The following is a 24682-nucleotide window of genomic DNA, read 5'->3' as shown; positions in this document are numbered from 1 at the left end:
GCAAGGATTCTAACAACTCTAGGTCCATAGAGAGGGGAGGAGTTGAATAATCAGCAGCTCTCTCTATTGCATCAGGACCTGTGTTAATTGTCTGATTCTAACAATCCAAGTTCTCTAAGGAAGCATTTCATTAATTATTATTTTGCATGTTATTAATGGCAGAGGGGCTGATACCCCCAAGTGGGTAGAGAGAAGGGCTAATTATTATGTATTTGCATTGCAGAAGGACCTAAAGTCATTGCATGGGGGCTAATCACCCCAGATTTGAAGGGAGTATGGCTAATCTGTTATTACTTATACTCTGAAGTGTGGTAGGCTCTAAAGTATTAATTTCCTGCGGGGTTATAAACCATGGCCTCTGCAGTGGAAGGGGGTAAGTAGATGACAATGGGAAAATGGAGGTCACTGGAGGTTCTTCGAGAATCCTATCTGGATTCCACATGTGGGTGCGCATGGGTATCATGCGCTGGAGCCGGAACTGTTTGTAGTAGTGTCTGCCTCGTGCGTCGGCCACGTGGTGCATCCAACATTTTCTAAGGCTCCGCAGGTCGATGCCCCTCCAGGCCCCTCTTGCTGACAGGCACAGAGCCCGTAGCAGAGAGGATGAGGGACGCGACTGGAATCCAGATAGGGACCACACATCTCAGAGAACCTCCAGTTACAGTAAGAAACCTCCATTTCTTCTTCGAATGCTGGTCCCTGTGTGGATTCCATACGTGGGTAACGTGCTGAGCAGCAGAGTGGAGGCGGGAGCGAGGGCTTGCTGGAAGTGAGATTGAGTAGGACTGCGCAGCCAATGGCTGCATCTGCTGCCGCAATGGTTTAATGAGCAGTGAAAGTGTGGACAGAGGACCACGTAGCCGGCCTACCGATGTCCTGCCACAGGATGTCTGCCAGAAGGGCGGACGTGGCGACCTGCACTCGTGGCATGGGCAGTGATGCCCATTGGTGGAGATACATGGGAAAGGGAGCAGCACTCCGTGATGCAAAGGGAGATCCGTTTGGATAGGCGTGGTGAGGAAAGAGCATGTGCTCAGCAATGCTTCGCAACGGCAAGAAAAAGCTGAGGCTCGGCTCGGAAAGCACAGGTGCGTTGGAGATAGAAGGCCGGCGTGTGGTGGATGGTGAGTAAATGTAACGTGTGTGCCCTGGGGAAGGCATGCAGTTTGAGATAGAAGGTCAGGAGGTGAATCGACTGGTTGAGGTGGAACAGAGAGGCCATCTTGGGGAGAAACTTAGGATGGAGTCAAAGGGAGACTTTGTCCTTACGGAACGCAGTAAATGGCGGGTCAGCCATCATAGCCACCAGTTCACTGACCCGGCAAGCCGAAGTGATGGCCACCAAGATCACCTTAATGGAGAGGTGGGCGAGTGAGCAGGTTGCAAAGGGCTCGAAGGGCAGCCTGGTGAGGGCAGAGAGGACAAGGTTAAGGTCCAAAGGGGGGGTGGGTTGGCAGACTGGGAGGAAGGTGTTGAGGAGACCACAAAATAAGTGAGTAGTGGTTGCGTGGCTAAAGGCATAGAAACCATCAATAGGTGGAAGGAAGGCACAGAGTGCTACGAAGTGGGCCCAGATGGAAGAGTGAGTGAGGCCAGAGTGCCAAAGGTGGAGAAGGTAGTCAAGGACAGTGGGGATGGAAACAGAGTCCAGGGGATGGTGCTGGCAGGACATCCACGCAGTGAAATGTCACTATTTGGCCTGGTAGCCTGCCCTGGTGGACGGGCGCCTGCTATGTGAGAGGATGTCACGCATGGGTGTGTGGAACACACACTGTCTACACACGAGCACCATCCAAATACCAAGCCGTGAGGTGAAGCAGGCCTGGGTTGGGGCGTTGGATCTGGTCATGCACCTGTGTGAGGAGATCCGGAAGAGAGGGTAGGTGGATCAGAGGTGAAGGAGGTCGGCGAATAAATATTGGTGAGGCCAAAAGGGAGCAACGAGGATGAGGACTGCCCAGTCCCGTCACACCTTGCGTAGGACCTGCAGGAGCAGTGGGAAGGGTGGGAAGGAGTAGAGAAGGCCAGGTGTCCAGGGGAGGAGAAGTGCATCTCTCTGAGAGCTGGGTCCGAGAGCACCCCTGCAGCAGAAGAGTGGAAGCTTGTGGTTGGCTGTGGTTGTGAAGAGGTCCCATCATGGCATGCCCCACTGGTGGAAGATGAAATGGAGAGTGGGGTCGGGGAGCTTCCACTCCTGGTTGTTGTGAAATGAACGGCTGAGCGTGTCTGCAAGAGAGTGGCTGGTGCCTGGACGTTGGACAGCATGCAGTGAGGCACCAGTTCCAGAAGTGTATTGTCTCCACGCAAAGGGATGGAGACCTGGCACTGCTCTGTTTGTTGATACAGACAATGGCCGGTATGTTGTCCAAAAGGAGTTGCACGTGGAGGAGGGGTAGAAACGTCAGGCCAGGCAGACAGCTTGTAGTTCCAGGATGTTGATGTGCAACCTTGCCTTGCTGGGAGACTAGAGGCCTTGGGCCATGCGGCCTTCCAGATGGCACTCCACCCCACAAGTGAGACATCCGTGATGAGAGTGGTGCAGGGTGTGGGAGGGTTGAAAGGAATACTGGCCAGGACCTTGTTCAGATTGCACCACCATGAGAGGGAAGCTAGGACTGAGGTGGGAATAAGAACCTGCTTGCCAAGGTGATCTGCCTATGAGTCGTAGACAGAACGGATCCACAGTTGGAGGCATCACGTGTAGGCAGGCATATGGTGTGATGGAGGTGCAGGCCGTCATATTGCCAAGAAGGGAGAGGCATGGATGGAGACACATGCAGGAATGACAGTGCAGACGTGCAATAACCAAAGTGAGAGCGGCGAAGCGGTCTAGTGGGAGAGAAGCTCACCCCACAAGGGAGTCCAAGCGAGAGCCTATGAAGGTGAGCGCAAGGGTAGGCACGAGGGTCAACTTGTCCTCATTGATACAGATTCCTAAGCTGGCAAAGAGGTTCTGCAGGATAAGGATGGTGACGAGGAGGTGGTCGTGGGACGTGACCAGGAGCCAAATGTCCAGGTATGTGAATATGGAGTGGCCAAGATGCTGCATATACTCTACAACGACCACAAAGACCTTCGTGAAGATGTGGGGAGCAGTGGTGATCCCGAAAGGAAGGATCTGGAACTGGTAGTGAGAGTGTCCTACCATGAAGCAAAGGAATTTGCGATGGGCCGGATGGACGTCCACATGGAAGTACATATCCTTCATATCAAGAGCCGCGAACCAGGCTCCAGGGGGGAGAAAGGGGATGATCAGCGGGAGGGTGACCATCCAGAAATAAACTTGCAGATAAAGCGGCTTAGTGCCCATAGGTCTAAAATGGGGTGAATGCCACCCCCTTTCTCTGGTATAAGGAAATAGGGGGAGTAGAACCTGTGGCCGCAGTAGTGGTGTGGGATGTCTCTATGGCACCCTTCCGGAGGAGGGTATGCACTTCCTCTCAGTAGAGATCTCGTTGGGATGAATCCCCAGGAGAGCGTGACAGGGAGGGAAGGAGAGGAGCTCTATGAGGTACCCCTGGTGAATGATGTCCAGTGTCCAGTGATTGATGGTAACCTTGCTCCAATTGTGAGCAAAAAGGACAAGACAGCCCCCGAACACAACCGGAAGGACCACAGGAGAAGTGGAGGAAGGTTCACGGGTCTCAAGGGAGGAGTCAAAAGAGGTGCTTGGAAGAGTGCTGTGAGAAAGCAGGGGCCGTGGAGGTGGTAGCAGTGGGATAACAGGGTCATTGGGACTGCTGATGATGGCGAGATGGTTCCTGCTGGTGCGAAGAGTAAGGTTGATAGGTGGGGCAGGCAGGGTAGCAAGGGAGGAAAGCCCGGTGCTGTCAGTGAATTGGGGCCAGAGTATAGAGGCCCAGGGACCAGAGTGTGGCACGAGAGTCCTTAAGCAAATTGAGAAACTCATCAGTTTTGTCGCTGAAGAGCTTCTGATTATCAAACAGGAGGTCCTCGAGGGTGGTCTGGACCCTCCTTAGGGAAGCTGAGGATTGGAGCCAGGAGTCGCAGTGAAGCACCATATCCGATGCTAGGGAGCAGGACGCTATGTCTGCGGGGTCAACTGCAGCCTGGAGGGCCACCTTGGTTACCAGTTTACCCTCATCGATGACAGATTTAAACTTGGCCTGTTTGTCCTCCAGGAGGGATGCCTGAAACTTCGCCAGCTTAGAGTACAAGAAGTCATACTTTGCCAGTATGGCCTGGTAGCTGGCGATGCGGAATTGCACTCCTGCAGATGAATAGACCGTGCGCACAAGCAGGTCAAGTCTTTTGACTGCTCAATCCAGAGGGCTGGCTTTGAGGTGCTACTCGCAGGCCCATGAGAGTTTGGAAGGAGATGGGGGAACAGGAAGTCCCTGTCCTTGGCAGAGACAAAGTAGCACCGTTCTGTCGCTTTGGGGTGGGAGCACAAGAAGCTGGGGCATGCCAGATGGCCTGAGACAGTTGAAGCAGTGTGCTATGGATGGGGAGTGTCATACATGATGGCCCAGCTGGCTGAAGAATGTCTAGGAATTGGTCCTGGGGGTCTTGCATGTTTTCAACTGGGAGGTTAAGGGTCCCAGTCCTGCAGTGAAGCAAGTCCTGATATTAACTGTGGTCATCCAGCGGGCGAAAGAGAAAGTGGTACGAGTGCTAATCTGGGGACGAGAAGGCACCAGTTGGGATCGGCGGTTCTGGCAGTGCCAATGGTGCGAGCGGTGGTGTGGTGGCCCAAGGTTCCTCAAAGACCGAGGGAGAGGCAGCATGGACAGGCATTGACTGACGATGAGGGGGCAGCAGTCTGCCGTGGACACAGTAGGGGTCCCAAGCATGCCAGGCATAGTGATCAGCGGGAACCAGGGATAGCGGAACCATGCCACCGCAGGGGGTCCCATATGCCGGTGCGTAGGGCAGACACCCAGGTTCCCGACTGAAAGCCACACAGGTGCAAATGCAGGGTCTGGTTCTAAAGACCACTCAGAGTTGGAAAGCTGGCCCGGGGACAGGGCCTCCATATGGGGGGGAGGAAGGGTACACTTTACCGGGGCCCAGCCCAGGTTGCAACCCTCATTACCATGAGGAAAAGAATTTTCATGGCTCATGAGATTGTATGTATGGGATGAGGGGCTGCGGTATGTGTGTGAGAGGGGACCTGTGTTACAAGTTTGTACTGGACCTGAAAAAATTATGCTTGGGCCCTGCCTGGGGAAGGCTGCACTGAAACGGGCAGTACCAGAGGTGCACAAGGTGCAGCGTAGGTCTGCAGAGTTGACCTGTCAGCAACAGAGCTGGTGGAGCGAATGGGAGCGGAGCAGCGTGCTGGCCGAGCAACAGTGGCTCATCCACAGATGACGGGAGCTCCCAGGCCACCAGAGAGCTGGGACACAGAGGGAAGCCGGCAAATGGCAGCAGGAGTTCAGCCTTTAGCGTAAGTGGGGACAAGCTGTCAGATGTATATGGAGCCAGGGGCAAAAGTCCGGACAGTCCCTGTGGTGTGGATGGTGCTGGGGTGAAGGTGGAGGTCCAGTCACTGGTGCCAACGATGGTACTGGCTGGTCTTTACAATGCTTAGACTTGTGCTCCATCTGGTTTTCTTCGGTGCTGGAGTAGCTGTATCTACACTTGACTTCTTACCCAACCCGGCACTGCTCCAGAAAGCAACGCTGCATTATGGGGCAGTCCCTGTTGGGGAGCTTCCTTTATCTCTGTTTCTTACGAGCACAGCTGGCCTTCGTCAGCGGTGCCGGTACCATCGGTGCTGTTCGGGGGCGAGCTGGGGAGCGCTCACCATGGGTGAGGTGTGGCACACCGGCAGATCCGCTGGTCCCAGATCTGAATATGCACACAAGCACATTGCCTACTCCATAACGTGTTTTTGGAGGCAAAGCTCTCTAGCTTCACAAGTCTGTGGAGGAAAGGAGCAGCGGGTGACAGCGTGGGCTTCTTCCAGGCAGTACAAGCAATGTTGGTGCTCGTTGTTCACAGAGATGGAGCGGGCTCGATAGACTCTTTTAAAGCCAGCTTGCTGGGGCACAGGCCCCAGGAACAGATGGGACGCCCCACAAGGGGAAATGTTAACAGAGACTAAACCAACTAACTCTACAACTGTGAGAACTACATACACTACAACTCTTATAACCGTCTTATTCAAATGAAGAAGGCTTCTTAGCAAGCTAAGAGTGAGGAGGAAGAGGGATTCCGACTCCGGCGAGGCATCGACCTGCACAGCCTCATAACACTTTGGACGCACAACATGGCTGACGCACGATGCACCTGCAGTTTGACCGACGCTACTACCAACGGTTCCAGCTCCAGCACATGGCGCTCATGCGCACTCACATACAGAATCCACATAGGGACCAGCTGTCAAAGAATATTTTTCTCCAGACACTCCCCCGGGCGCTGGGCATGGTGCATCAGCCCCTTAGTTAGGGGGCTGACCTCCCCCCCCAACCACTCTCGAAGAGGTATTAGGCTCCCCCCCCGCACCACCAAGCTTGCAGTTTCTGCCATCTGGTGGGGAAACCCAGGCAATGCAGCTCCTCATTCAGTGATGGGGGGACACTTTTGCTGGTCAAGTTAAAGAGCCCCAGGGAATCAGGGAGTGATGGGATGGGAGGGGATCCTCTATCCCTGTCCGACCCCACACAGGTCCCCAGAGCAAGAGAGACCACTCCTCACCTGAGTGGGGAGGGGAGCCCAGTTGGATTTCCCCAACCTAGCACAGAGACCCCTCCCCTAGTCTCCTTCCCTTCTCTGGAGGCTACAATAGGGACAACAAAGAGATGCTGGTCTTCCCCACACCTGGGGGGGGGGGCGTTGGAGGGGCAGTAATGGGGAGAGACAGTGAGGAAATACACTCCTTCCCCCAACCCCAAATCATCATCCCTCCAATCCCCAGCTCCTTTCTACATATTGCCATGCCATGCCATCCTTCCCCCCACCCCCTCATCCCTACAGCCACCCCCTTCTCATTCCCCTCCCCCTTTCCACACATCATCCCTACACCTTCTCATGCCCACTCCCAACACACTCCCCTCACCTTTCACCCCTCCCCCCATCTCTGCATCAAGTGTCTGCCCCATGCTGTACGGTCTTCCATCATTCCTCACCCCTGCTCTCCTCCCTATTCCCACCCCAGATATGGCTTCTGGGGCTCATTTGGAGCTGCAGCCCACCCCCCAAACACCTGGGATTCTTGTCAGGGTGAATCCCGGCCTGGGTTTCCAGGCCCAGGGGGTGTGTGGCTCCTGGGGGAGGGGGAGTGTCAACTCAGCCATTTAGATTCTGGACTGTATGAGACATGAAAATCAGTGTTGGGGCTATGAGCCAGGACTCCTGGGTTCTCTCCCCAGCTCTGTTTCTGTCACCCTGGTCTGGTCACTTCCCCTCCTTATGTCTCAGCTTCCCCTTCCATCACTGGATAGTAAATTCCTCACCTGCCTGGCACCAGGGCGAGTTGTGGGTGAGGTGCTGTCTTCTCACCGCATCAGGGACCCACATGCACAAGAGCTGGGGCTTATATCCCCCCATGGGACCCCACCCCTTTCTAGCCAATGAAATACCATTGGCCCATCTACGCACCTGAGTCCAGGGGCTGGAGCTCCTCGTTGTCAGGAAATGTCTCACACCTGGGGGCTGCATGTCACTGCTGGGCGTGAATGCAGCCCTGAACATGTGAGTGTAACGCTGGCTGCCCTCCAGACAGTGCACGTGTAACGGTGCTTTCCCCCAGCCAGCGCACACACGTGTAACTGTGCCCTCGAAGCCAATGCACATGCTATTTAATGGTGTACTCTCCCGGCTGGCACATTCATGTATGTAATGGTGTGAAACACACCCCAGCTGGCACACGTGTAATGTGTACCCCCCCGACCGGCAAATGCATGTATGCAATGGTGTGATACACACACCCTGGCTGGCACACATGCAAGTGTAATGTATACCGCCCCCGACAGCCTGTGTGTGGTACAATGTTTCCCCAGATGGCATGCACACATGCATTTGGATCTGTCCCCTGCCCAGTACACGTGCATATCAGTGTCCCCCTGCTGCCTGTATTCGTGTGTGCATGCTGAGCCGTGCTGGAAGGAGAAAGACCTACTCTCCTCTGTGTACGTGTGCGCGCATGTGTGTTCATCTATCTGAGTGAATGAGAACTGCTGTGTTGGAGTGTGGTGTTAGGTGCAATTGTGGTTGTATCTCTTTGTTTACGTGCGGTAAGTGTGGAAGTTTGTGTATTTGTATGCGTAGCTGATAAACTGTGGTGTGGCTGGGTGGTGTTGTAGCTGGTGAATCTATGTAACCATATGTTGCTAGTGCATGTGGTGTGTGCACAGAAAGAAGAACCAAGGTGCAGTGCTGCCCTGCACCTGTCATCCCAGAGTGAGGTACCAGTCACTTACCACCAGGCCCCAGGGGAGGTGGGGGGGTTAATTTTCCCCCACCCCCCGATCCGCTGAGCAACTCCATGTTAGGTAGGGCGAGAACCATGAACCTGAGACTCCCCCTCAGTTGCTTGCAGTAGGGGAGTTTATGACACGCCATAGTGTTTTTCCGAATCCAGCCTGCAGGGGCAGTGTTGCACACAGACTTCAGGGAGGAGGGCAGCGTGTCGACAGTGCTGCAGGGACCAAGCCATGGGGTGGAAGGAAATGGCAGGTCTGCCTTCTTGGGGTATTTGAGACCCAAGTGTGGATGGGGGCATAAAGGATGTGTCTGATTCCTATTTCTCAGACTGAAGAGGTTCGGAGCGGGCAGTTCCTAGCCAGCCCTCCCATTCTGTATGAGGCTCTGTAAGCATCAAACATGTACTAGGGATAGAAAGCTCAGACATGCACCTACAGGGCAGGTGCAGTTAGTCTCAGGCAATGGGAAACTGAGGCACGGAGCAGTGAAGTGACTCATTTTAAGGTGACATGCTAAAATGGCCAGCACTGGGGATAGAACCCAGGAGTCCTGACTCCCAGCCCCCTGCTCTAATCACTAGCCCTCACTTCTCTCTTTGAGCCAGGATAGAACTCAGGAGTCCCACCTCTCAGCCCTTCTGCACTACTCACTGTACCTGCTCCCTTTGCAAAGCAGGAAATGGAACCCAGTTCTACCTGCCAACCCACCCACCCACCCACTCTCACCATTCCCCACCCAGAGCCAGGAACAGAACCCAGGAGTCCCAGCTCCTCCACGACACCCTCTTCTGTGCAGCATCACACTGAATAGCGCTGGTCATTTTTCCATTAGGATTGACCCCCAAAATTCACATGGTTCATTTAACGAGCAGAAGAGAGAGAACATGAAATAAAAACCCCGAAGGTAAAGAAGTGACTTACTGGGGTTACAGCCTATCCTGACACAGTCTGAGACGGGGGCCAGGGTGATGGGGGGTAGGGGGAGAGAGAAGAGAACGCAACAGTTTTACATCCTTCAAAGTTACTTCTGCAAACAACCATCCAATTCACAGCCCACCATCCGGGGACAGACGCGGGTCAAGGTGGCCATTTGGAGCCTGGGGGAATGGAAACCTCTCACACTGAGGAAGGTGACCCCAAATTTGGTAGGAACTGGTCCCTTAAATGTATTCCACCTACAGCCCAAACTACCATCGTGCTCAGGGATAGGGCTGTGTCATTTCTTGTTGCATATGATGACTGGACTGTGTTTGTACAGTGCCTGGCGCAACCAAAATGGGGGCTCACAGACACTCCTGCATGCAAGTCATAAATAGTCATTCTAATAATGATGAAGCAGAGCTCCACTGTGCCAGGTGCTGGACAAACAACCAACAAAAAGCCAGTCCCTGTCCCTAAAGAGCTTCCAATCTCCAGCCATGGCTACACACAAGTTGTCCTGCTTTAGCTTCACCAGTCTAAAGCAGAACAATCCTGCCTAATATGGATGTGGCTGTACCAGTATAAAAGTGCTTAGCTATTCCTGGAGGGGCGGGAAATAAGCTTTCCTGATATGAGTGTTTGTCTGCATGGAGAAATTCCCTGGCAGAGCTTGGCAAGCGGAGTAATTATCCTGAAATAAAATCACTTTTATTCCAGAAGTGTCCACACAGGGAGTTGTTTATTAATAATTAATAATCATTCTGCTGTAGCTATGTTGGAAAATTTCCCCATGCAGACAGGTCCTCAGGCACCTTTATCCTGGTATAACTGCGCCCCCACTAGACGCTGTCTCAGAATAACTATGTCGGTAAAAACCACACACCTAACTGATACAGTTACACTAGGACAGAATCATTATGTGCAGCAGGGAGAGTTACACTACTTTGAGGCTTGATTTTAAACTGCTTGGTTTAAACCTGGTTCCAAACCCCTGTATGGATTCTCTAAAACAAAGGGGATCAAGCAAACAGAAATAAGAGCATCTACACACAAACCTGCATCAGTTTGTGTTGTGAGTAAGCCTGATTTAGTTTGTTAAAGGGAACTGGTCTAAGCTGGTTTCTAAAGGGGATTGGCCTAAACCGGTTTAGGAAGCAGATTAGCACTGTTGTGGGGGCAATCAGGAGCCACGTGAGGAAACTGACCAGAATCAGGGTCATACAAAGTTTCCGGATTACTGGGTTTCTAACTGGGTTTGTCAAACTGGTTGTGGATGCAGCTTTACAGTTCCAGCTCAAGGTAGGATGTTGGGTCAGTTGGTCTTAAGAAGCTGAGACAAGACCTGGGCTGGGATCCAATTCCTCAGTTCAGTCTGGATCCCATCTACAAGGACTCGGCTGACATGTTTAAACCAGATTAGTGGGAACTTGTTTGGAAAGTGGATTGGCCCAGAACCACTTTAGAAAGTAGATTAACTTGAAACTGGTTTAGAAAATGGATTGGCCAGACCTGGAACAGACATGGGCTGGGCTGAGGTTTCTCTTTTTTGGAGGGCGATTTATAACCTTTAAGGGGGTTCACAGCCAATTCCCCCCACCTCATGGGGCTCATTCCCCTCCCCCCACCCCTCGGACAAATGGCCACCTTGCAAACACCAGCCGTGCAGCGGGTAATGTGGGGGATGGATCCCCCTTCCTCCTCCTCCTCCACCCTGGCACCCTCAAACAGTGCCACAAGGAGGATGAGAACAAAGGGGTTAACCTCTGCTGAGCAGCCCCATGCTCAGATGTATGGGGGGCACCTCCTCCCCCCATTTGCTCCCCCTACCAGGGGCCCCCCTGGACCTAGCATGGATTAGGGAGTCAGGCTTGGGTTGCCCCTGCTTGCTGCCACCTCCATCTCCCCTGGGGAGCCCCAAGCCCCGGAACCTTGCAGAGATCAGGGAACCTTAAACCCAGCCGCAATGCATTTCTGTGAGAGGGGGCAAGGGGTGAAGAATATGGGGTGCTGCGGGGACCAATGCAGGGTGTCTGGAATTTGGGGGAGTTATTTAGCAAATGCAGCTTAGGGTGGGCTCTTACCCCCTCCCCCCCACTGGGGTTCCCCAGACCCCCACTCTGGGTCCTAGGATACTGTTCTTTATGGAGGCAGGCACATTATGGCATCCTCCACATTCTCTGGGAGACCCTATTACACAGCTCCTCTGGAATTGGGGGGACAAATTAAAGGGGCCTGGGGAGGATCATGAAGATTCTAGGGTGTTGATTGTACCCCGTGAGTAGGGGATGTGGCGGATTCTGGCATGTCAATTGCAACGCCATGGATGGGGGGGTCAGACAGACAGACTCTGGGGTGCCAATAGTACCCCCATGTCTGGGGATGGGCAATATGAGAAGCTGGGGGTGCTGTGTAGCACAGGGGCTCCCCTTCGATCCATATGGAGGGCATCAATTTCACACACACAGCTGTCCCACACCCCAGGGTAGCCAGGAGGTTAAGGGCGGTGCAATGGTCCACCCCAAATCTGCCCCGTTACTTAGAAGGTTGGGGGATGCCCTTGCCATTCCCTGATCTCTGCGGCGGACAGGAGGTTCTGTGCTCCCCGGAGAGGAAGGAAAGGGGGCTCCGTTCCCACAGGCCGCACGGCTGGGTCTGACGCACGTCGTCAACCGCAACAGAACAGTGGGGTGCAAACAGGCACGGGACCAAAGAACAAATGGGGGGAGCCCATAAGGGAGGGAAATGAGGGGGAGGAAGTAACCCCATGTGGGGAGAGGGATGAGGGAGGGAGAGAAATGGGAGGTAATCTCATGGGAGGATGAGGGCAAGTGGGGCAGGGGAAGGAGGTGTGGGGTTTGGGAGTGCAGGGTGTCCACAGTGAGTTGCACTGAGGTGGGGGGATGTGGAGGAGATGTGGAACTGTAGGGTTTTGGGGTGGAGTAAAGGCGTTGTGGAGATAGGTGGGGATCAGTGGGTCTGCATAGGTTTGGGGGGGTCTGGGGATGTGGGCGTGGTGTCTGGTGGGCTGTAGATGGGTGGATTTTGAGGGATGAGAAGGTGGGGTAAGGGATGGGGGACAAGGTTTGGTCCCGGCTGCTGCTTGCTGGGCTGGCAGAGTCTGCGCCGATGAAGGGTTAAAAACAGGGAGCTAGAAATCACTCCGAACCCTGCTGGGCCTTTAGAAATGTGGGCACCTCTTCCCCCTGCAGGCCCACCAACTACTGCCAGACAATGAGATGCCAGCGAGTTGATGGAACCCATCTTGCCCCATTAGCCAGACATGGTGGAGAAAGTGGGTCCCCTGCTGGATGGGGAGCCGCCCCCTGCACCAACAAGGCCAAACCAGGCATGAAAGTGAATCACCCTGGAAAAGGGGTGTCTTTCTAAAGACCAGATGGGCGCAGGAGGGCTCCAAAGCGGGGGCTGGCCCCTCAGCCCTGGCACACACCACGTGGGAGGGTCATCTTCTCCCCAGGGACACCCAGAACCAGCTGCCAAGGGGAAGGGTGGGAGCCCCCTACTTGGGGGGTGACCCCCAGAGAGCTGATTAGCCCCCTCAGCATTGGGGCATTCCCAGATGGGGAGAGGGGTTACCTAGGTTGACGGTGAGCTTCATCTGCCCGCCGTCAAGCTCAAGGCGCAGAGTGTCGGCTGACTCCTTGGAGGTGGTAGCCAGCATGAAGCCGTAGGCCCGCTGGGACATGAACCGCAGGGACACGTCCTCAGCCTCTGTGTGCATCACCCCCGGCAGCATGATCTTCATGTACATGCTGCCATCATAACTCAGCACTGTGGCCTCTGAGGGTGGGGGGCGATGAGGGTGTGGCGGAATGGGGATTGAGATGGGGCAATGGGGGTGGGAGAAAGATGGTGAAAAAAGAAAGGGAATGGGGGAGAGAGCAAGAGAGAAGGTGTGTTAGGTTCTGCCTTAGACTGCAATACCCAGAGAGCACCTCCTCCCAATCCCAGCCCCCCACCCAGAGCTGGGGACAGAAATCCCATTCTCCCTGCTCTGACCACTAGACACCACTCCCCTCCTAGAACCAGGCATGGAACCCAGGAGTCCTGATTAGAGCTGGACAAAGGTTTTTGGGCAAATACTTTCTTAACCACAAAAATGCAACTTCGGTCAACCTCAAACTCTTTGCAAATTTGACAAGAATTCACCAAATAGTTTCAGAGAAAACAAACATAAGGGCTGAGTTCCCAGGGGAACTTTGCCTCCAGCTGCTGTTTTGTGAATGGTGCCAGAGGTGGGTGTGGTGCCCAGTGGTTAGAGCACTGACCTGAGATGGGGGACCCCTCTCTGGAGCAGCGATCTGACCGCAGGTCTCTCCCCAGGTGAGTGCCCCAACACCCAGGCTACAGGCTATTTTGGGATGGGTCCCTCCCCATATGGCCTGTTGGAGCAGGGCCTGGAACGCAGGGTTTTCATATCCCAGGGGAGAACCCTGACCCTGGGGCTAAAAGTTATAAGGGAGGCAACGCCCCACTTTCCTCCTACGGCCGTTTTAGGAGTCCAGCCCTTTAAAGACGTTTGCAAACAGCGCATTGCATTCATCTCACACAGGCTTATTGTCGGCCTTTAGATTGGGTGAAAATTCCGGGAAAGTTCCAATTCCCTTCGCCCCAAACTCATCTTTTCCCCAGTGACCCGAGGAATCAGCTATTCGCCAACTCTGTCCTGATGTCAGGCCCATTTCCCTCACTAAGAGGCACCAGAGGGTGCCATGTTTCCCATGACTGCCCCTCACGTAGAGATCCCATCTGGAGTTGGAGTGGGTAGCCTCCTGGACCCCTCCCTCACCACTTCCATGCGCCCACACCCTGCCCTGGTACCAGTGTCCCCCATACCTCCCTCACCCTGCCCTGGTACCAGTGTCCCCCATACCTCCCTCACCCTGCCCTGGTACCAGTGTCCCCCATACCTCCCTCACCCTGCCCTGGTACCAGTGTCCCCCATACCTCCCTCATACCCTATCCAGGTACCTGGTGCCCCCCATATCCACCTCACCAATTGCACACACCCTGTCCATATACCCAGTGCCCCCATGACCGCTCACCTCTCTCGCACACTCTGCCCAGGTAGCCAGTGCCGAGGCAGTCACAGACGAAGCGGTTCCAGCCCTCGCGGCAGACACCCCCATTACGGCAAGGCGCGCTGCTGCACTGCTTGAGGGTCTCCCGGGAGCAGAAGCTGGTGACACCGGGCACGCTCTGTACCTCGGCCAGGCGACGCACGTCCCGACTCTTGCCGTCAATGAAGAGGTCCCGCACACAGCCTACGTAGCCATAGTTGAGGAAGGCCGTCCACACCTCAGGAGGTAGGATCAAGTCCAGCCGGTTCTCAGGAAGGCCCCCCAGGTACATCTCACTGTCCAGGTCCAGGATCTCGCTCTCCCCGCTGGCCAGGAATGGCATGCTACGGCTATTCACTGAGATGGAGCCTGTGGGAGGGGGAGGAGCCGGGAACCACGGGGCCATTACTGGGCTGCATGGGCAGCAGGAGGCACACCAGCAAGGCCCAGGTGGGAGGGGAAGGTGGGTGCACACAGAGATTCCCACACACTGCCCGCACACAACACTAACCAGGGTCAGGTTCAACCTTGTTGTTGTGGGTTGGGTGCCGCTGTCGCCCTTCATTTAAGATAGTTGAAAGAAGCCATTAAGCCCCTTTACGGCAGCAGGTTTGGGATTCTGTACATTATGTATGTTCTGGGAGAATGACTAACACCTAATCTCATGCTTCAGATGGCTGCCTGAAGGGGTCAGGAAAGATTTTTTTCCCTGACACTCAGTTGTAATGTGCGGCCTTTCTCAACCTTCCTCTGAAGCATCAGTCACAGGTGGAGACAGTCACCGGGGGTGGGCCAGTGCTCTCAGGTGGTGCAGAGAATCCTCTGTCTTAGCTGCCTGGCTGGTGTGCCTTGCTGACATGCTCAGGGACTAACTGATCATCAGATTTGGGGTCAGGAAGGAATTTCCCCCAGGTCAGATTTGCAAGGACTTTGCAGGGCTTCGCTCTCCTCTGCAGCACGCATCTGGGTCACCTGCTGGGGTCATCTGGGCTTCTCATCTAATCAATTCCCTGCAGTTGCCAGGACTTCAGGCATTGGTGGCCCCTCGTCCTCTCCTGTTCTCTATCTTGGGGTCACAATAGACTAGTATCCTGAGGACTGAAATGCTTTGATTTAGCTGAAGTCACTGGGCTCAACAGAGGGGTATTTGAGTGGAATTTAACAGCCTGAGCTATCAAGATATCAGACTGATTTTTCTAATGGTCCCTTTTGGCTTTAAACTCTATGGAACAAGCAGTTGAAACAATAATGGTCTCCATCCCAAACACAGGCTCAAGTCACTGCCCAAAACAAAGACAAATGCAAAGCACACGTGAGTGGAGGGGTTTCACTGGTTGTTGCTTTGTGTGGAGGTGTGTGTCTGCAAGAGAGAGGCAGAAAAACCCAAGGAATGGAGGGGAAGCAGCAAGGAAGCACCAGACAAAACCATGGAAGCACTGCGAATGGGACCTGAAAAAAGCCGAGACAGAAAGTTTTTGTGCCAAGTACGGGCTAGACAGGGGCTTGGAGCCGTGAGCAAAGAAACTGTCTCCTGTTGTTGGATTCCTGCCTTGCTCAGAGAAACAGGACTTTGTACATTCTTTGCCAAATAATTGGATTGCATCATAGATTCCTGACTCCATCACCAATTTCTTTTCCTAACTGGAATTAGGTGTGTACTGAATGTTTGGCTAATTAGTCAGGTCAAAAAGGGGTAACACTGGTATCAGGGGCAGGATCCAGTTTCCAAGGAGAGAAGCTGTGAGCTGGTCTTTCTTTTGAACCAAGATGGAACAAATGATGGAGGTGCTCACAGAATATAAAGGTGACCAAAACCATGTAAAAGAAGACTTGAAACAAGAGCTGGAGGCATCACAAAAAGAATTAAAGCAGTATCTGGAGGTTTCCCAGAAAGGGCAAAGAGGAAATCTTTGTTGAGGCAACAGCTACCAAGTGCCCACACAGATTGGGAAGCCCAAATGCAACACTCCCAGACTGGAATGACCAGATGGATCTGTGAGGTGACCAGCAACCTGACTGCTACAGACCAGAAAGTCTTCCATTAAATAGGTGAGGCCAGGGAAATTTTAGCCAACTTGGAATTTGCTAATAGAATGAGTTGCAGCAAGGACTTAGAGAGCTGAGAAATTACCTTGAGAAGGAAATCAAAGGGGCCATGGGCCACCATGGAAATCAGAGGCCTGGATGTAGAACTGGACCAGTCAGAAGACTTGGGTAAGAACAGACATTTACAACAGTTTTCTACCTCCCAGAGAGGAGAGATTGGATTGTCTCAGCTCAAAAATTTAAAAGTGGGAATTTTCTGTTAATATTTTGTGTCTCAGTATCCCCTATAGGCTGCATTGTCACCTAGAGAGTGCAAAAGGACTGTTTACTCCCGGGCAGGCTGTCACACAGGTGTGGCTGCGCTGGAATTTGGGGCCCCTGTCATTAGAGAGTCCATGAAAAAAACAGCAAAGCCAACCCCCAGGACATTTGCTACCTAACAACTAACAACCATGGATGGTCCACTTCCCACAGGAAGCCAGCCACCTTTGACCAGCTGGACGACAAAGAACTGAGAAGGAGCCAGGTGGGACTGGTTTAGGAACTTGGACAAAGGGGGACAGAGCTTGGCTAGGTCTCTGAGCTAACCCAAATGGAGCACACTGTCATTTTCTTTTCTTTATGCTAACCGAGGACTTTCTATGCTGTGTTCCAGAAATCTAATAAACCCTACTGCTTTTCCAACGTTGGCTGAGAGTCATTGAGGATGCTGAAGGTGTGGGTGCATTGCTCCCTTTGGGTATGCAAGTCTCTCTCCGGTGTCCAGCTCAGCTGAGCTCACTGAAGGGAGCTCACAACATGAAGCAGGGGCGCTGAAGGCTCCGAGAGTCAGTCCAAGGAGGCGGTGAAACCAAGTTGCTTACCCTCGTGAAAGTGAGAGACCCGAAGGGGTGTCTGGCACACTGCAGGAGTTCTCCCGGGAACAGTTCCAAAGCACCAGACCTGTGAATCTGTGACACCCACTCACTATCTTTGAGGGAAAAACGTCCTGCAAGGTTTATTTGGCCAAATTCAACATCATAGGAATGACTGAGAAGATGGACAAAAAGGGGGGTTTTCTAATAGCCAGTCTGAGTGGCCCAGTTCTGATGGTGCTACAGAACTTAGCCCCAGAAAACATACTGAGTTGTCCAAATCTGATACAATCCCTTGATATGTGGCTTGAAGCCAGCCATCATTCTGAGATGTCCAACTAAGTCCAACTCAAGGCACAGCCAAGAGTTAGAAGGAGAAGGAAAGAAGAGACCACACCTCAATTGGCGAAGGACCTGAAAAGACTTGTGTTCCTGGCACATCTAGATACGGAAAAGGACTTTTAAGATAAACTGGCAACAGATCAATTTACAGATGTTCACCTGCAGCTGAACTTGGACTTGCAGATCAAGATCAGTGAAAAGAGGCCAAGACACTCCGAGAGACTGGAATTTACAACATAACTTGAATCTTTCCTAAGTTGCAGCAGTTCACCAGAATAGGAAGCAGCTGCTAGTGAGGAAGATGGAAGCTGATCACCATGAGCCCTGTAAGTACAGCTGTGTCTAATAAACATGATGGAAAAAGGGATTCTTATCTGTTTATTTTGTTTTGGAATGATTAGAAAAAGTGATAAATTCACTTTGTAAAACAATGGAAATTGGCAATACCATAAAAATTAAAGGAAGCAGTTCAGTTAATGTGCGCACTGTGAAAAATCTGGCTATAAAAAGAAGCACTTTTATAAATATAAAACAGGCCAGGACAAAGCATCATAAGTGCCTAGTGAAAATCCCTCACCAGTTTGGTAAACGGGGACGCCAAGCTGAAAGGGCAAAGCTTGGGGGTACAAGGATCAGCCTCACAGTTTTTGTTTATATCTGGGCAGTTAACAACAAGATGGCTATTAAGGGTCTAATGGAGCTGTCATTGGGGTAACTGACACTAGCTCAAACATCATAATTATTAGATCAGACATGCTAGAAAGGCTAAGAATAAGAGATCTAAATCCGATCTGCCTCATTGGTCTCAAATGGCAGGATGAGGGTGGGTTGAATGTGCACCCATCCGAAAACTGGGTTTAAAGCTGGACTTCTGAAATTTGAGTAAGTCTGGATAGCCAAGACAGTGGGTGAGCTAATCATCAGTTTGGATTTCTTTATGGCTAGTAACTGTGTAATAAATGCCAGGAAAGGTGTCTTAAAAATTCAGTCTGTGGAAATTCCCTTTAAAAATGTGGCTCAGGTGAGACAGATGATTTGTAGGCAATTAGTTTGCATTGAACGAGTCATCCTGCCCCTAGGGGAAGAAGATACATGCTGTGGTAGCTTTCCAGCAAAGAAAGATGGGGAGTAGCTGAAACCTGTTTTGAGACCCACGGTCTCAGGGGAATCTTAACAGCTAAAGCTCTTGTGGAGCTGAATTAGGAATGATTCCCTGATTCTCTGCTGACTGTTTCTGACAAGCAATAAATAGTAGTAACAAAGGGAACCACAGTTGCAAAATGTGAAGAGGAGGTTACTAGCTGTAACTAGAGAACTAGAGGTTCTTCGAGATGTGTGGTCCCTATCTGTATTCCACTTGTGTAGGGGGGAGCACATGGTACATATGAGCCCCTCTCCACATGTGGAATACACATAGGGACCATTACTTGAAGAAGAACCAGTGGATCTAGTAATTGCTGTTATAGAAGAAAACTATATGGGGAGAGGGGGAAGGTGAGCTCCCAGAGTTTCTATTGGACTTGTTCCAGTGCAGTGCCATACACTTAAATGAAGAGCAGCAAAACAGTCTGAGAGACTTTCTGGCCAGGCAGCAGGAGTTTCTCTCCTCATCCAAAGATACAGGTTGTACTACACTAATCTAGCACACGACTGAAAGGAGGAAAATGACCCACTCATCAGCCACCTCACTGGCTACCAGTAACAAAGAGGGAAGAGACCTTGCAGGCCACTGAGGAAATCTATCTGGAAGGTATAACTGAGCCTTCAACCAGTCCTTGTGTTTCACTCACAGTGCTGGTTAAGAAAAAAGATGACAACATCAGATTGTGTGTGAACTATAGAAAACGAAATGAAATCACTTTAAAAGATTCTTATCTACTACCATGAATAGATGATACTCTGGATGTTGTGGCAGGTTAATCTGATTTTCCACACTGGATCTTAGAAATGGGTATTTGCAAGTGTCGGAGGATCCAAAGGACAAGGAAAATACAGTTTTCACCACAGGACAAGGCCAGTGGCAATTTAAAGTGATGGCTGTCAGCTTATGCAATGCACCAACCACATCTGAGAGGCTAATGGAGAGGGTGTGACACAGCATGTCTCTCTCAGCCTGTCTGTTACACGTAGATCATATCCTAGTGCATGCCAAAACTTTTGAACAGGAACTGATACAGCTACAAATGGTCTGTGGTAAACTGAAGAATGCCAATCTGAAATTGAACCCAAAGAAATGTGAGCTATTTAAAAAAAAAAAAAAAAAAAAGTAATCTCCCTTGGGCACACAATCAGGGAGGAGAGAATTTCCACTAACAAACAGAAAATTGAGGCTGTGCAGAACTGGCTAACTTCCCAGACACTCACAGATGTGCAGAGTTTTGTCGGACTCTGCTCTTATTATAGAAGGTTTATTTGTGAGTTTGCCAACATTGCAAAAACACTGCATAGGTTGGACGAGAAAGAGAAACCATTTCAGTGGTCAGCAGAGAATTTTCAGAGTTCAAACAGGCTCTTATGACTGCTCCTATTTTGGACTGCCCGTGTTTCAAAACACCTTTCATACTGGACACAAATAGTGCTTATAGATCGAGGGCAGTATTGACACAAGAACATCAAGAACTTGAGAGCACGGTCACTTATTACAGCAAAAGTCTACATTCTCTAGAGAGAAATTATTGCACCACTAAAAGGAACTCCTGGCTGTGGATGAAAGGAAATCAGGCAGGGAAGGAAAAAATCCAAGAAGATTTGGGTGGAAGTAAAATTGTTTGGGGCTGGTTACGTGAAATATCCAGACAGAAAGACACTGTAAATAGTTAAGCTTGAATGGTATGTAATTTGTTACATTATTACTTTTCTTTCTGTCTGGGATGGGTTGTTCAAGGTGTCACCATTTTGGATTCCATCAAGATGATGGGTGAAGTTAAGATGAGGAGTGTTGTCAGAGTGGGGATAAACCTTGCTGTTATCTGTTCAGGGGAACTACCATCCTTAATTCAAGATAGTTGTAAGAAGCCATTATAGCGTCTTTAAGGACCCAGGCAGCAAAACAATAGGGGCCTTCAACCAAAACCAAGGCACATATGGATGAGGAATTTTACTGGTGGTTGCTTTGTGGAAGTGTATCTCCTTGAGAGAGAGGCAGAAAGGCCAGAGGAAGTTAGATAGAAGGTAGCAAGGTAACACCACACGCAGTCACAAAAGCACTGGGAGCATGGACCTTGGAAAAAGTCAAAACAGAGAGCTTTTGGGCCTACTGCTGGCTAGAGAGGGGCTTGGAGCTATAAGCAAAGAAACTCTCTGTTTGATTCCTGCCTTGTTTAGAAAAACAAAACTTTGTCCATTCTTTGTAAATAAATGGGTTTGCATCCATCATCACTTTCTCCTCCTAACTGGAACAACCTTCAAGACTAAATTTTTGGCTCACTGCTTGGGTCAAAAAGGGGTCACAATACACACATGCACCCACACATATGCACTGATTCACACACAGACTCACACACATGCATACATGCACTGACACATTGATTCTCACACCTCCATGCATTCATGCACACACATGCACACATCAATTCACACATGCACATACAGACTGTTTCACACGTGTGCAAACCAATTCACATACACTCACTCAGACATGCACACTGATTCTCACACATACACAGAGGGAGCTGATGCGCACACAGGGACAATGCTGACATGTCCCTATCAGTAGGGGACAGAACTGTGCACATATACACACGTGTGCGCACACACGTATGGCCAAAATGAGAAGTGCCATAGACTTAGACAGGCTTTGAAATATTTCAACCAGCAGGGGGCAGCACTTCACCATCTTTTTTTCTCTCTCTCCCCCTCCCCCTTCACTTATGGGGGGCTGTAGGGGATGCTTCTGTCTCTGTTCCCTGCCACTCCTGGATCTATTTTCTCGCCTCTCTAATGAGCCACTAATGAGCAGCCAATATGCTATGCCAATCAGCAGTGAAAAAAGAAGCGGCGATGCGGGGCAGGGAGAGAGAGTCCTGGGCTCTCTGTGGGGCAAGCCCTTGGGCAAGGACTATAATAGGATCACATTTGCTCCCCGAGGGCAAAATATGAAGCACAATTCAGCCTAAGTGCCACCACTGAACTCGTGTGACTCAGTAGGTTTGCCCCTCCCCCCCGTGACGCCTCCTGCTGGCCCTTGTCCAAAGCACCATGGCACCCCCTCGCCCTCCAATGCATGGCAGAGCTACCATGGTACCATGACCCTGCCACATTGCTGCACAACTCCAGACACCCCAGCTGGAGCTTCCACATGGATGGGGGTAAAGATGGGCACATGGGGTCTCTGTGCTGGGCAGAGGTGACAAAGGTGGTCCCCTGTAGGCTGACTTGTGGGCAGGGTCCGGAGGGCAGAGGTGGCATGGAGCTTCCTTTGGGTGGGCAGAGTTCCAGCAGTCAGGGCACAGGGAGCAGGCAGAGGTGGGACATGGGTCTCTATAGACAGGCTGGGGATGAGGTGACCAAGGTGAGGATTGGGGTCTCCAGAGGCTGGGGTGTTGCAAGCAGGGCAGGGGAGCGCTCTCACCTTTGCGCCCATCACGCTGGAAGTCCACGTGGCACCACTCGCCGTCGTTGACCTTCTTATTGCTGGCTCGCATCTTGATGCCACCAGAGCCCATGTCCAGCAGCAAGTAGAGGTGGCCATCCAGCAACTCCATGGCAAAGTAGTCAGCCTTGTGTGGGCGCTCAGCACGGCCCTCCCGTGGGGGCTGCAGCCGCCCGTGGCTAAAGAGCAGCAGCCCGTTGGGCTCTGTGGTGCGGAAGTCAAAGGAGATGGAGCCAGTCTTCTTGGTGTTCCACTTGGGTAGGGAGATGTAGGCCTCGGGCGACTCAAAGGTGACCGGGTCCAGCGCCGCCACATTCTCGCAGCGGAACACTAGGTCCCCATTTATCTTCATCTTGGGGTCGCCCTCCTTGGCCAGGCGTGACAGCTCCAGCTTGAAGTCATTGTTCTTGTACACGACCTTGTGGGGAGAGCTGCAGTGGGATACGAGGCCTTTCCCCTCTAGGGGGCGCCAATGCCAATCTGGCTTCCAGCGGGGACCTGCTGGCCGGCTCAGAGAGTGGGGAATGGGATACGGGGCTTTCTTCTCTCAGGGGCACCAGCTCTGACCTGGTCCCAAGGCAGGGGGACTAGCTAATGCAGTGGGGTAGGAAATGGAATATAAGGCCTTTCTCCTCTAGGGGCCGCCAGCTCAGTCTGGCCCCATGTAAACAGTGATCTAAAGCTGTTCCTATTTGATGGCTGCTGTGTGTAATGAGTTTCCTGGGTTTCCTTCTGGTTCCTATTGTCTACATCACACACCAAATTCCATCCTGGCCAGCCCCCAAACAAGGATCATATGGGAATGGTTCTCAGTTGTCGCTGACGAGAGATTCCCCTGCACTCCCTGCCCTAAACTTTTGGGCAGTGTTGCTATGGGCAGCTAAACAGCCCTTGCACTCCACCCCAGAGGTGGCTGCATCTCAGTGTTAGTCAAGGGATCCCCGTAAACATAGCTGTTTCAGCCAATCCTAGAGGCATCCGCATCGCATTACATACTCACATCCTTGAGGCATCCCATGAAGTTATTGCTGACAGGGGATCCCGGCAAGTCAGCCGTGTTGGGGCTGCCGCCAATGTAGAAAAAGTCATCTGAGCCCAGCATGGTATAATCCTCTTGTGTGTAGCCCGTCGTTGTCAGGATACCATCCACGGAAATGGTCACCTGTCCATCATGATTGCAGGGGTTGGGGGACAGTGACAGGGAGTGGGAAGGGGAGTGGGAGGGGGGGAAACAAGCAGACAACAGAATATTAACCACCTGGGGCTGGTGAGGGGCTGGGGGATGATGGCGGGGGGAGAGGTGGCTAAGCCATTTTTATGTCTGGTTGTCTCTTTGGAGGAATGCCAGTATTTGGGGCTTGGGGGAGGGGGCAGTTGAACAAAATTTGATGCGGGCTGGAAAAGGGTGGCACAAAATTTGATGTGGACAGGGGACTGCAATAGGATTTTTCACAATATTTGAGGGCTGGAAAGGGGGAGTGCACAAGAATTAATGGAGGGCCTGGAAAGGGGGTTACATAAGATTTGGTCAAGGAAGGGTGGTTCATGAGATTTAATAGGGGAGGAGGGCTGGAGAGGGGATCATCGCTGATTTGATGGGGGAGGATCTGCACAAGATTTGATGGGGGGCTGGAAAGAGGGGTGCACAAGTTTTAATGGCCTGTCACTAGCCCTGCCAGGGGGGTAGTGATATTGTAGGCAGCTAGACCTGTTGGGTGAGGGATAAGCACCAGATATCCCACCCCAATCTGCCCTCCACCACCCTCCCCCCCCAGGCTGCACCCCACTCACCACAGCTGCAGCTCCTCACCGAGGTCCAGGTTGGGGTGCAAAGCTGACAGCGGCCCCTTAAACCAAGCAGGGACCTCCCACTGTCCACCCCAGATGGACTAGGGGGGATGACATCTCCCCTGCCTTGGTTTGGGCAGCAGGGACTTCTGACACACTGGGCATAATGGCAGGTCCAAGGGAGAGACGGGGAGACAGGCATGGCCGTGGGGAGAAGTAATGTATGGATGGCAATGGCCGTTCAGTGAGGAGGATGGGGGGGAATGGCCGGCCTGTCAATTGTCAGGGGTGGGGGGAATGGCCGTTCTGTGAGGGGGCTGCAGGGGGAGGGGAGGAATGGCCGTTCTGTGAGGGGGTTGAGGGGGGAGGGGAGGAATGGCCATTCTGTGAGGGGGCTGCGGGGGGGGGGGGGGAATGGCCGTTCTGTGAGGGGGCTGCGGGGGGGGGGGGAATGGCCGTTCTGTGAGGGGGCTGCGGGGGGGGGGGAATGGCCGTTCTGTGAGGGGGCTGCGGGGGGGGAGGAGGAATGGCCATTCAGCGTGGGGGCTGTGGGGGGGGAGGAATGGCCGTTCTGTGAGGGGGCTGCGGGGGGGGGGGGAGGAATGGCCGTTCTGTGAGGGCGCTGTGGGGGGAGGGGAGGAATGGCCGTTCTGTGAGGGGGCTGCGGGGGGG

At 52.4% G+C, this 24682-nt stretch overlaps 1 protein-coding gene across 1 annotated transcript in view; it reads right to left on the bottom strand.

The window, feature by feature from the left end:
* NRXN2 (neurexin 2) overlaps positions 1–24682 on the bottom strand; it is a 278572-nt gene that overhangs the window by 138541 nt on the left and 115349 nt on the right. The window contains exons 6-10 of the mRNA XM_067543925.1: positions 23223–23384; positions 22202–22640; positions 14375–14758; positions 12906–13109; positions 9312–9338 (exon numbers count right to left, since the gene is read on the bottom strand). Coding sequence (XP_067400026.1) covers positions 9312–9338; positions 12906–13109; positions 14375–14758; positions 22202–22640; positions 23223–23384 — 1216 coding nt within the window. The remainder of the gene's footprint in view (positions 1–9311; positions 9339–12905; positions 13110–14374; positions 14759–22201; positions 22641–23222; positions 23385–24682) is intronic.

Source organism: Emydura macquarii, unplaced genomic scaffold, assembly GCF_026122565.2.
Source record: "Emydura macquarii macquarii isolate MOO-44397 ecotype Brisbane River unplaced genomic scaffold, CSIRO-AGI_Emac_v2 contig_968, whole genome shotgun sequence".
NCBI classification, from domain to species: Eukaryota; Metazoa; Chordata; order Testudines; family Chelidae; genus Emydura; species Emydura macquarii.
The sequence above is the reverse complement of the archived record's forward strand: the minus strand, read 5'-3'. Positions and strand labels throughout refer to the sequence as shown.